We start from the raw sequence: 13,872 nt of genomic DNA, 5'->3' as shown, positions 1-13,872 counted from the left end.
GACAAACCCATTTTTAATGTTTTTTATTTCTATTTTTAACATCTTTTATTTGATGAATTTATTTTATGTGTAACTTTGGTAAGTTCATCATCATCAATTTATAAAAGGTTTTTTAATTCGATACGTTGATCAAATAATTGAATTAATAGATTATTTTATTTCTATTATAGTAATTAATTTAAATTACAAATGTGAGTTATAAGTGTTGTATGTGATTTAATGCACATACTTCTTTCCATATAATATGTTAGTTACATACATATCACATCATCATTGCAATAATATCCTACAATTTTTTTTTTGTTTTAAATAATTTCAAATAATCATATGTATACGATCATAAGAAATAAGAAATACTGTTTGAAATAGTACCCTTAATGTAGTAATTTTTAAATTGATTAAAATAATAAAATTACCACATGCTCATTTAATTGATCGTTATATGTTTGTCTTGAATGATTTTAGCATTAACAGCAAAATATATAAGTAAATATAAGCTCCTTGATCACCTAAGGTTTAATTAATAATAAGTTGCATTATATGAATGGATTATAATGTAAAAAGACAACTCATATGTCGTCTGAATTACCCATAGTCCGTAAAATCAGATTAAGCAAATAATTAAAATAATAGGGGACTATTATGCCGTGTATAAGTCCAATTGGGGTATTAACTTGTCTTGCTTATCGTAACAGATTTGCTCTAAAAAATAGAAACATAAATGTGATTGTTTGAATTGATAATACATTATATTGGACTCAAATTGAATTTATCTTAAATATATTTATAGATTCATTCACTTATAACATAAATGACTTGTGTATTTTGGTATATTGAAAATTTGTGCTCTCATGATAGTAGGCCGAAAGTTGGTATGTTAGATGCGTGACTTACACATGGCATGACGTCACTCACAATAATGGAACCTTAACTTAAATAAGTAGGTAAATGGTATCTTCTTATTAGCATTGTATGAATTATGAAAATAGAACTAGGTATAAATATTGATACATGGTTAGAAATTGATATAAAAAATCTTAAGGTACCAAAGTGATAATTAAGTGCAACTTTAAGGATAAATAGTGCATTAACCCCCACCATAGACTATGCATCAGAGTACAGCAATAGATTTATATAACTTGAGATTAGACGTTGAAACAGAAGATTAAAGCGCAAAAATAAAAATAAAAATAAAAACGATTCAAAGAACTCCCGAAAGGATGTTCAAAAATTCGAGTCTTTTGACTCTCAAACCAACTAACCCCAATTTTTTTTTAAACCCCACTTGACTTCAAAGTTTAAGAAACTTTAAAACCCCACAAGTTATGCCTAAACCTGCTGGATTGGTTGAGATTCTACAATCACTTGCTGTCGTAAGAAAAAAGAAATAGAAACGTTTTAATTCAGATATTTGAAATTGGTTGGAGGGTCAAAAGTGGAGGGATGAGTGGGTTCATAAACAAAAAGGGTCCAAGTTTCTGCCGGTCAAGCCCCTGGCCCGCACTCATGATACCCGAAATAGGAACTTTGAATGTGGGCGGTCTCCCTGCTTCAACTTTTAAAAGCTTGAACGTATTCATATTAACATATACAACGCAAAAATGCAAGTTTCTCCTTTGATTGGGCATAAATACAGCAGTTTTCTGTCAAAGCTATATCAAGGGAAAAACAAAAGAATGAAAAGAATACGAAGGTGTGAGTGTAAGGTTAAAATTTAAAAGCAAAATGATGCATGCCGTGTACCCAAAATCCGAACAGAGTTCAGCTTGGTAGGTTCACTGTTGGTGCCTGTCACTTGGTGATCCGAAACAAAGGATGAGTGGCAATGGGTCAAAAATGAAATGTACATCAATGCCACTGCTTTACTTCCTGTAATCTCCATGTAGATAACTTTCATACTTAGTTCCATTGAGTGCCTTTTCAACATCAACCCAATTCTGAATGTGATTGGATAATGATCCCTTGTGTATCTTTACTTGCCGACTCTTCAACTCCCTCTTTGGAACCTTTAAGAATTCTTGGACCTCGGCTAACTTCTGCACAATGACCAGAAATGAGTCTATTAAGAACCCGCACTTAGATAAAAGATTCATGACCAGAGTAAAAGATCAGCTTTTTGAAACATTTTCCTTACGGTGTGGTTCTTTACTACATCCTCATAGTAAAGAATGATGTGCCGTGTGCTTTTGAAGTACTCCAAACCTTTCTTAGTTGTCTCTTCGACCTGCCTTAGGATTGGAATCAGCGTTGTGGCATTGATTACAGGCTTGTAACTAGCAAGTATTGCAGCCTGAAATCATTACGTAAGAGTTGAAACTTTTAGATATATATGTGTGTGTGTGTGAGAGAGAGAGAGGGGCATAAACCTCATAAGGTGAATGAACATGAGACTTGTGGGTTCCATTTAGTGGTTTAGCATCCCGATCATAAGAATTTGCTAGTATTGAAATCATCCTGCGCAGAAGATTCCTTCTAAAGAGGAAAATAGTTGAAACACCCCGAGTATTAAAGTATTCTACTATTTCTTTATGATGTTGCATCAGTCCCTGCAGTAAAAGATTATGGTCATGAATGCAACAGAGACAAGCATAATCACAAATTCTAGCAATGTGTGTAGACAAAATACTGTCTTTAAAATAGTTTCAAACATAGGGAAAGCGTGTTCATTAATGAATATTGATCTGCAGACATTGTTCCGAAATCATGAAGTACATGTTTATCTCGAAGGCAAGATCTAACAAAATATGACCTCATTGTTCAGTTGAGTCTCCAAATCATCAAATAAGGGGATTATCTCCTGTTTGATACACATTTTCTCCACTTCCAAACACAGATTTCAATTACCTTAATCCATCAGAATTGCATGAGCTGTTGTCATGTCTTCTTTCCATGTTTGTTGGGTACCAGAAACTTATCTCCTGTTTCCTTTTCATAATTTTGATTAAGAGTCCTATTATAGTAATTCAAGGTAACATGGAAAATGATATCTGGATCGATGTAGTGGTAAATATTTACCAATAAATGTGCTTCTCATTAAAAGATCAATGTAACTTGAAATATCTAAATCTAACAATTAAATTTTTATTAACCGTAAACATTTTTTAGACTTCCAATCTCTCCTGCCTATATAGAGACACAGCTTTATATTTACACCCAACCATTTTATGAAAGGAAGGCCACAACTGATCTAACTCTCGTTGCACCCTCTTCTATTATCATGCTGCAAAAGCAACGTCATAGAAAGCTTGACATGATCCCTAGGGTGACCCTGGAGATACACTTAACATATTTGGTCACCCTGGGGATCATGTCAAGCTTTCTATGACGTTGCTTTTGCAGCATGATAATAGAAGAGGGGTGCAATAAAAGGAGCATCTAGATGCAAGTAAAGCTCAAATTAGCAGCAGTTATACGGAAATCAATTGGCTGGGTTAAGAATATGAGGTTGGTGGTATATTAGAATAATAACAAAAATAACATGATGTTGGTTTGTTTTGTGTGAAAAAGCATGCTAGGATAGTTAATTCTTTTTGAGCAGTAGGGGATTGGTTTCTAATTACAGGGCAAAAGCATCAGGTTCGTAATAGAATTACATAAAACTGGATTGGGAAACAAAGATAGTGGGTAATTTAGAAAAAGAAAGAGGCAATCAAACACAGAATGATATTAGCTGTCATGAGTTTATCATGATCATGCTGCAGAAACCAAGGAACTCAAGACTTGCATTCACTGAAAGACCATTAGAAAACCTAAAAGCACAAATGTATTTATAAATATAAAGGATGTTTTGGGTTTCTTTTGCTTCATTTTTGGTGTCCTGGTTGTAGAGTTCCCTTCAGCCCAGTAAATTAGCCATTCCTAATATGAATCTAACTGATATAACTAAGGCTTTGTATAGCAGATAGAATGAACCATTTAGTACTCAACTCCTTTTTGCAGATTCATATGGGAAGAACATAAGTAATTTTCAGTGTATTTCTGCCATAGAAATATTTGCAATTAGGAGTTAAACTTTAGAAATCGCATTTCATCCATGAGGTGCTCACCTGATTAAGCATCCACTTCAAGCCAACTGCAGCTGTGCACTCATTTTTTGAGGCACTACTCATCCAGTCTAGGTTATAAATTCTGTCCAAAGTCTCAAAAATTGTTGACACATTACTCCTCCTAACTTTGACAGAAAATATCTCCCCGTTTGAGCTTATGTTAGTATGATTGTTCAATAATGTCTCGAACCATCCACTCCCAGATCTCTGCATTGACATAATGGCAAAATACCGGACTGGATTGCACGCACATTCAGCCCTAATCACACACAAAAAATTAATCCCATATTTATATCTGAAAACTGAAACCAAACTTGGGAGGACTAAAATCATTCTCTTACCTGCTATAAGTTTTGGGGTTCGGATAGTGTACGTAAGGAATTTCCCATGGCTCAATATTAGGTTCTGGACAGGGCTTTTGGTCCACTCTAAAATTCAAAAATTCAGTGGTGCTGCCAGTGCTTATTTGCTTCAAACAAATCGTGCAGATATACACTCCACAAACCATTACAAACAACAATACAACCGTCCTCAACGCCAATGGAGACTTCTTGGGCGACTTTAGGATGAAAGAATCCTGAAATTCAATGAATCTGCCAGATATTAATAACAAATTATACCAATAAAGCAAAAAAAAAAAAAGATAAAACAAAGCAGAACTTTGTTATCGATAAGCCATTAAATGCAGCTTGTGAAAGAGATGATGTGGGCATTCTTATAGCACTGAACTGAACTCTGATCTGATTTTGCTAGAAGACTCAGCTGTGAGTTGAACAATACATTACTTGGTTTAATTTAATATACAATTAGAATTAATTGATTAATCACGTTTAACGTAAATAAATAAACCAACATGCACATAAATATCAAAGAACACATCTTTCATGAAAATGAAATCTGGGTATTGCGAAGTAACGATAGAAAACAAGCCCCGCTCAAGATATGGGTTTACAATACAAAGATCAGTTTTCTGTGCGTGTGCACGGAAAAATAGATCAGTATATTCGCATGACACTAAAATATGAAAAATGAAATAATTAATAGAATCTTTAATCTCACTCAAGATAACGACAATGAAACCCCCCAAAAAAACACACTCCTACAAAAGGGAAAAAAAAACTGACCTTGGTGAAGAAACAGAGATCGTCGGCCATGACTATGAGAGCTCAAAAAGTAAAGCAATCAAATGGCATTGGCAACTCCTTTATCAGTGGGTTTGTGTTGTTCACTCAAATGATAAAAAGGGAAGAAGCTAATAGCTTTGATCTTTCTTATCTTGCAAACAAAATTGGAATTCTTTATTTTGTTTTTAAATGAAAATAGAAAAGGAATGAGATTAATTATGGTGGAGATTAGAACAAAATGATTAAAGGCTGTTTGCTTGTTCCTGAAGCCCGTTTCTGAAGCAACGCTCACACTGCTTTGCTTTCTGCACATCATTTACAGTCACATAACCCTTTTTTAATAATCGTAGCTGCGAGTACGGAGCAAGCAGAAAACGATGGCGTTTTGTGGACAGGTTCCGTTTTAATTATGTGATGATGACTTTTTGGTAACGGACTTATGCTTTTGCTAATCTTACTTTATAAAAGAACTATTTGTTTAAAAAATGTTACTTTAATTATTTTTCATTACAAAAGCAAGCTTTTTTATTAAAAAGAAAAAAAACATTTTACCAACCTTGTAATAAATTATAGAGTCTCACATACCTTTCCATTCCTTTGTTTTCTCTTTAACAATATTTTGATCAGATTTGTATTTGGTTTGGATCCCTCAATTTCTCATGCATTACTTTTTTATTAATTATAATAAAAATTATTAAATATATTAATTTTTTGCACAACTGCGACGTATTTATTAAATTATGGTGGGAGTCAATAATATATAATCATTAATGAAAAACTTGAATTGAAAAACGGGAAAATTTGTATAAAAAAACAATATTATCCTTGAACAAAGCAATGGGTTATTTAAAATTTATTAAGTTAATCATGTCATTTTACCAAATGGTTAAAAGAATAAAATACTAGATTTATGATAAAATTAAAACAAAATAGAGCTTTGGTAATAATGTTTTGATTATAATGGTAAAGTTAAAAGTTTTATATGCATAATGTTTTCGGTTTAAATCTTATTAGATTTATAAAATCAATATAATTTATTTTATAAAAGGAATATTTTTTTTATAATTTCCCATGAGTTAGAACTCGATTGATGAGTGTCATCACTAATCAACTAGACTAGTGATATTAAGAGTTAATTAGCCATAAATATATATTGATAATTAAATTAATCAAGTTATTTGTGGCAAAATTAGCCAAAAATATTGTTTTGAAAAAAAAAAGAAATAATTACAAAATAATTACAAAAACAATTGTAATCCATCTCTGAAGAATTGCATAAGATCTAGTTCGACAAAATTAGTCGAGCTATATTGCCTCAGAAAACATTTCGAATAATATCATCATAGCTAAGGAGGTAATCCATATGATGAAGCAAAGCAAGAGTAAAAAGGGTTAGATGGTTGTAAAGGTTGATCTTGAAAAAGCTTACGACAGGCGATTATGCTATGTGTCTTGTTTGCCTCAATGCAACTTTTTTTGAATAGTTCTATTTATGATTCGTTCATTCCAACAAATGGTGTTCGGCAAGGTGATCCTCTGTCGCCATATCTTTTTGTTTTGTATATGGAATTGTTAGGCCATTTAATTGAAGCGACAATTGATCAGAAGCTATGGGAACCAATAATGCTTTCTCATTGAAGGCTAGGTGTGTCACACCTTTTTTTTGCAAATGGTTTAGTGTTGTTCTGTAGAGTTAATGATTCAGAAGTCGTTTGTCTAAAGCATGTCTTAGACTCCTCTTGTCATTTCACTGGTCACCGTGTTAACAAGCAAAAGACTCAGGTTTTCTTCTTATCTAATGTTAGGGACGAGGAAGCTAAAAGTGTATGCTCTAAACTTGGCTTAACAATGGTCAGTGATTTGGGGAGATACCTCAGAATGCCTTTCTTTCACGATAGAGTGGGGGTTAATACGTTTCAATTCATACTAGACAAAGTTATAGCTTGACTTTTTGGGTAGGATATATGCAAGCCATCATTAGCAAGTCATCAAACATTGGTAAAGTCTGTTTTGCTGTCGATTTCTAATTATTTCATGTCAACTACAAGAATTCCTGTCACTATTTGTAATGAAATTGAAAAATTGGCTCATGCTTTTTTTTTGTGGGGGTCTTCCACTTCTATTCAGAAACCATCTCTAGTCAACTAGAATATCTGTTGTCGGTCTAAAGATAATAATGGTTTGGGAATCTGAAGTTTGCAAGTTCAAAACAAGTTGTTCCTTATGAAGCTTGGCTTCAATTTGATTGCTAATCTTGATGCATTTTAGGTTAGAATTTTAAGAAATAAATATAGTATCCATAATTTGGTACCTGATTATATTTGGTGTAGTAACCCATATTACTTATGGGGGTCTATGATGCACATTTGGGATGAAGTCAAAAATGGTATTATTTGGATTATTCGGGATGGTCACGTAGTCAATTTCTGGAACGATGATTGGGTGCTAGAGATTTGTCCTCTACAACAATTCTATCTTAGACCCAGGGAGCTGAATGACACGATTTTAGTACGTAAGGTGGCTCTCTTGGATGGAATCTAGAATATACCGTGGTTATTGTCAGTTCTACCTAGAGGAATTTTAACACATATTCTTGCATATTAAGCGCCTACTAGTGGAGCCAATTCGGACTTTGTTTCCTGGAAATGGACTCGACGGGGAAGTTCTCTATCGCGGAGTCTTACAAACTTTTTTTTTACAGATGATTTAGGACATTTTAAGGGTAACAAGCTAATATGGAAGATTACGGCCCCTAAACGAGTTAGGATGTTTTAGTGGTTGCTTATTTGTGATCGGTTACTGACAAACGAAGAGCGTGCTAGACGAGGTATGACTCAGGTTCCATTTTGCGAGCAATGTGGTGCCATTTTGGAATCTACATTGCATGTTGTTAGGGATTGTTCTTTTGCACAATCAGTTTGGAAAGCAGTTGTCCCTATGAAATATTGGATATGTTTTTTCAATTTCCCTTTTGAAAAATAGGTCGCGTGGAACTTAAAGAATAAAGGTAATTGTGTATTTGGTCAATGGGAGGTTTTTTTGGGGATTGTTTGTTAGTTCATTTGGAAAAGAAGAAATTATATCATCTTTAATCGGGCGAACAAGAACGACAGATATATTATTTCGTCAACAACATGGACTAAATCATTGCAAATAGGAGGGGTAATTGAAAGATGGGCATGCTAATTACGGTGAATAGTTGGCAAAATTTGACCTTCAGATGGATCAAAATTAATGTTGACGGGTTGTTATCAAGGAGCGGTTTAGGAGTAGCAATCGACGATATGGCTAGGGGACCAAGCCGTGGTTGGTTTTTTGGTTTCCAGATGGCAAATAACAGATATTTCCCAAATTGAAGCCAGAGCAATTCTTGAAGGGTCGAGACTAGCTTGGGATAAAGGTTTTAGACAAGTCGAATTGGAGAGTGACAATGATTTACTTATTGGGGTTCTTTAAACCGGACTTGGAAAGGTTAACAATGTTGTTGAAATTCAGATGATTAACAACTTGTATTCTAGAGATTAGAAAGTAAAATTCAGGAACATTTGGAAAACCAATAACAAAGTGGCAGATTGCCTAGCCAAGATAATTAGTGATGATATCGATCGTTTAGTGGTCCTCAAATATCTGCCGTCCAAAAGTTTTTGGGTCTCAACAGTTAGAAAAATCAAGACCATCCATTTTTTTAACGCTGAAATCAATGGTAAAAAATTTAAATAAAAATAAATAAGCGATAATATTATTGTTTGCTCCTCCCCTAACCCACTTTCATCCAATTCTCAATCAATTTAATAAAACCATTTCTCTAAATTTCATTCTCAAATTCCTTTTGCCCTCGATTATCAATCTCAATCCCTAAATGTTTTTTTTTCTCTTAATTACCAAAAATTAGTAATTTTGTGCCTTTAATCGATTTTTATGGTCTCAAATTCCTTAAGAAATATAAGGTAATTCCTTTTGTTTTAAGTGTTAAAATTTTTGAATAGTAGGTTTTAGTTGCTTGCACCTATTATTATATTATTGATATTTTAGAGTTAACTATATTGATATTCTAATAATATTGTAAATTATAAATTCATTGCTTTGTTAAATAAATTGTTTGTATATTATTATATTTAATTTTAAAAACTTTGCAGATTTTAAAAATGTCAAATATCAAAGTTGCAATCTAAAAATCCAATAGATGAATGTTTTCGTGTTGATGATTATGACATATTCAAATATGAGCTTCCCAATAACGCTAAAAAACCACCACACAATCGAATTGTTGTACTTTTTGCTTCCTCTTCTTAACTAAAAGTGGAATACATATTAATAGGAAATGTTAACGAACTTAGAGCAAATGCGTGTACATCCTCAAACTAAGTATGTAACTCTACTACAACATTCCCAGTTGAGTAATGTGCATTAATCATTAACTTGACATCTGTGTCGTCATTTAGCTCAAATTTTTGAATAAAATATCATAAATAGAGTAACAACATGTAATTATATACTTGAAACAAATTAATCTACTACGGTGAGTATCCAAATTATATTGCAACAACTACGAACTTTATTCAAAAAAAAATGAAGAAAAGTAACTTAATATTGTTAACATCTACACTCTTCTCCTCGACATGCAAATTTTCTCCACAAAGGCTATCTTAACTCCAAAAAATCTCTCTACATCATCTCCATTTTGTAGGAAGCCTCTACCATCGGATATGAAACTTGGAAATGTTGGAAAAGATCGGATATGATTATACAATTTTTTTTTAAAAATGCTTCCTATCAGAAGTGTTCTTTGAAAAATTATATTCGGGATTCATTTCACAAGAAGCTTCTACTACCAAATATAAAACATATTGGAAAATATTGGAAAAGGTCAAACACGATTGCACAAATAGTTTTAAAAAAATGCTTCTTGTTAAAAGAGTTTTATTGAAAAGTTATGCTCAAGTTTCCCAAAATAATTGAAATACATAAATAATTAGATTCATATCGATTTTTCCATGTCTCAATCCAACATCCCAAATTTAACCAGCCTATGCAAAATCTGCTTATTTCCCTAGTTAATCCAAAACACGATCTGTTTCTATTATGTTTCTATTTGTATTGTTTTCACGTACTTAAAGAATCGTAAATATATATTGTGAATGGAGGACATTTCATGACCAGATGTTTATTTCTTTGAAGAGCACCTATGATGAAATGATTAGTTACTGCGGTTGGATATGGGTATCGACAAAAAGATTGTAAATATTAAAAAGAATTACACATTTATAATTTTTATTTTATTTAATCTTTAATAATTTATTTTTCTTTTAATAAAGTTGTAAACTATTGAATTATGGATAATTTAAAATTATTTCAATATTATAAATTTATCCTTTATATGATTTAAATTATATAAAATATAAAATATAAATATAATATACTATTTAATAGAAACTCTAGACAACTTAATCCAATATTGAGGATGAGATGTAAATTTCATTATCACAGTTGATAATAAATGGAGGGGTATATTTTAAACACATTCTTATTTGCCTTTTTATATATACCCGCCAAGGAATTTATTAATTTGTTTTATTAATGAATAAAAAGTTAATTATAAACAATTTTATTTTATGTTTTAAGTTGTAAATTTATGATAATTCTTTAATATTTTTTATGTGTATTAAATTTATGATAAGTTAATTATAAAATAATAGAAATAAATATATAATATTTTAAAAATACAAATAAATGTTTTCATTTCTTCTCCAGCCAAATTGAAAAAAAAAGCCCCTTCTACATGTCAATATATATGGGAAGGCACAACTTCTCTCTCTCACTTTCTCTCTCTCTACTAGTACAACAAATTGGTGGTTTGGTGGCATTTTCTAGCCATCTTTTATATTCAACAACATTTGTAGACTTAAATATCATCGTATAGTAATTTTTAATTTGCAGGACGTCCATTTAAACTTAACATATAGCGGTGTTTCCTATAGCAATTATGCAGAACATTTTAATTTTGCATGAACTTATTGCGGCAGTAATGTGGAGAAGAAGCAACAACTCTTTACAAAAACACCACAATATATTAACTATCTTGGTCGTTTATACATCAAGCACCATAAAAACTCAAAGCAACAATATTGTTTATGTTAACTTGCAGTGGCTCTTTTATATGTTTTTATTAATTCGTGGAAATCAAGTTTTGTTCACCTCTAGATAAGAAGAGCTTGATTACTAGGCATTTATTAGTAACTATAATCAATTTATCATAGAATATTGAAATTTATCTTTACATCGATGATCAAACTCATAAATCAAAATTGAAATTTTACATTTAACTAGATTTTCATCGTATTGGTTTTTTTTTAAATTTTAGATTTAATTTTCGTTTTTAATTTCAAACCCTCCTTCTCTTGTATTTTATATTACTTGTTTTTACTAAAGAAATAAGATAATTTACAACCCTATTCACTACCATATATAAAATTTATATTTTTTAGTAGGAATTCAAGTTTTTTTTTGGTTTAGACTCCCATCAACTATTGTTTTTAGTCTTTCTTTATGTATAATTAATAATCAGATTAATACTAAAGTTCTAAGATTAATATGATTATTCATCTAATTCATAAAGACCTACTCCAAGCCCTAATTCCCATATAAACATTCTTCCTATAAATAGATGTGATATCAATAACTCCAAACCACCATTCAGGTGGCTTTTTGCACAATTTGTAGTAAGAGTAAAGCTAGAAATTTTTTTAGCTGAGCTGGTATTAAATTGTAACTTTTACTATAATAAAAATATAATTTTTAAAAAATTAAATTAAAATTTTATCATTTTTAGAAAGGATAAAATATAATTTTATCTTTATTAATTTAAAATTTTAAAAAAATTTATTTTAGAGAGACTGAGCCTACCAACCCCTAAATTCAGCCCTGATTTACGGTATAACCAACCTTGTATTGTTATAACTTTATACTTAATTGTTATAATACACCTCTAGATTTCATTGCAAGTGATAAGTTCATTACAGGGTCTAAAATAGGCTTTTAACAATTTTTAATTTAAATTTATTTATTAAATATATAAATATAATATAAAATATTAAGATAAATGGTAAAATTAAATGGAGAAAAAACTTTATTTTAATCCAAAATTTTATTAAATTTCAATTTGTTTATCCTTGTGAAAAGAATAAGATGGTTTGAAACGGACAACTGTAATCTGAAATTCTAGGACCACAATTATTACTTCATAAGGTTGCAAGTTGTACGTCCAAATCGAATCAATGATTTGCCTCATCCTCAACATCCCTCGCCTTCTTAATTATTGTATTATATTTATAATAATATTTGCTCAAAAAAATAATAACATGTGTTTATTTCATAAAAGAAAGAGATGTTTGGGTTTTTTATTTAAATAATACCCAAAAAAATATTTAAATTAGAATAAAAACATTATTTATGAAAATAAGTTGTAAAAAGTAATTCGCTTAACATTCCCTATAAAAAATAATATTTTTAAAAAATAAATAAAACAACATTTTAATTTAAAAAGGGTTGTGACCAACATGTTAGGTACCCCTTTTTCAACTCCACTCTTAATTTTTTTTAATTTTATTTCATTAAAAATGGTTGTGTTGTTTTATTTTTATAAGTTTATAATTTCCATTTTTAATATTTTATAATTATAATTTTTTTAATATTTAGAATAATGATCTAACCGTATATATTTTGGGTTGTTAATAGGAGTGACAAAATTAACAAAAAAAAATCGGTGATTAAAATAAAACTTTGCTAAAAAATTTAAGTGATTATTTAGGTAGTTTACTTTAATATTTTTAATGGCAAATTTACTAAAAAATTATCAACTTGATCATTATTCTAAATATTAAAAATTTATGAAAATAATTTAATATTTTTTGTTAAATAGAATAAAATTATAAAAACTATAAAATATAAAATTAAAATTAAAAAAATATAAAAATTGTTTAAAAATATATATTAAAGAAAGGAACAGTAAAAAAAAAGGTGTCGCCCCTACTTAATGACAACCCTTAAATTAAAATATTATTTTTTATAGGTGATATTGTCTAATAAATTGATGACACCGTCTTTTACTATATTTCTTTTACCTAATTTCATAAATAATTTTCTCGTATTATTTAAATAAAAGACTAATATGTTTAAATACAATAAATATAATATGTATAATACATATATTATTATATTTATATTTATATTTAAGATCTTAATATATCTTATTCTAAATATATATATATAAATACCATCATATTTCTGGCGGTCTATTGCCGTGTAGGTGTGGAGTTTCAACTTCAATACATTTCCAAAATTAATCTATTGGAAAATGAATTTGGTAAGGAAGATGTGTTGTCAATTCACATGGTATATATTTTATTTTTGTCTCAAACCCCCCCCCCAAATAACAAATTGATTTTATTTATACTAATTTAAGAAATATATATAAAAAAAAGTATAATCTCAAATTATAAAATCTATAATTTATATCTATAATATATATAAAGGTACAAATTTAAAAAAAAATTTAAACTGACGAGAATATTTTTTTATTCATTATATTATTAAATTGACATTAAAATAATAATTTATTGATATATTACTAATTAGATAGTAAAAAAACAATTATTAAACATTAATTTATTGAATATAATTGAATAAATTTTAAAAAATAAAAC

The 13,872-nt window shown here is 29.9% G+C and overlaps 1 protein-coding gene across 2 annotated transcripts; it reads right to left on the bottom strand.

The window, feature by feature from the left end:
- Positions 1 to 1,521: 1,521 nt before the first annotated feature.
- LOC107937911 (uncharacterized) lies at positions 1,522 to 5,485 on the bottom strand. 2 transcript variants are annotated; one of them, XM_016870913.2, is made up of 6 exons: positions 5,171 to 5,485; positions 4,388 to 4,623; positions 4,047 to 4,305; positions 2,367 to 2,546; positions 2,135 to 2,290; positions 1,522 to 2,036 (listed from the first exon to the last, which is right to left on the bottom strand). In XM_016870913.2, the coding sequence occupies exons 1-6, from the start codon at positions 5,198 to 5,200 to the stop codon at positions 1,863 to 1,865; spliced, it is 1,035 nt and encodes a 344-aa protein (XP_016726402.2). In that variant the 5' UTR covers positions 5,201 to 5,485; the 3' UTR covers positions 1,522 to 1,862. The 2 variants fall into 2 exon arrangements, with proteins under 2 accessions (XP_016726402.2, XP_016726410.1); XM_016870921.2 differs by having other exon boundaries at positions 4,388 to 4,808; positions 5,171 to 5,303.
- Between the last annotated feature and the right edge of the window lie 8,387 nt (positions 5,486 to 13,872).

This window comes from Gossypium hirsutum, chromosome A12 (assembly GCF_007990345.1).
Source record: "Gossypium hirsutum isolate 1008001.06 chromosome A12, Gossypium_hirsutum_v2.1, whole genome shotgun sequence".
Classification (NCBI taxonomy): domain Eukaryota; kingdom Viridiplantae; phylum Streptophyta; class Magnoliopsida; order Malvales; family Malvaceae; genus Gossypium; species Gossypium hirsutum.
Note: the sequence above shows the minus strand (reverse complement) of the source record. Positions and strands in the feature narration are given on the sequence as shown.

Coding starts and splice junctions, on each gene's coding strand:
- LOC107937911 (XM_016870913.2), bottom strand. CDS start 5,200: ATGGCCGACGATCTCTGTTTCTTCACCAAG. Junction 4,624..5,170: donor ATCTCTGTTTCTTCACCAAG/GTCAGTTTTTTT, acceptor ATTGAATTTCAG/GATTCTTTCATCCTAAAGTC. Junction 2,037..2,134: donor ATGTAGTAAAGAACCACACC/GTAAGGAAAATG, acceptor GTCATTGTGCAG/AAGTTAGCCGAGGTCCAAGA.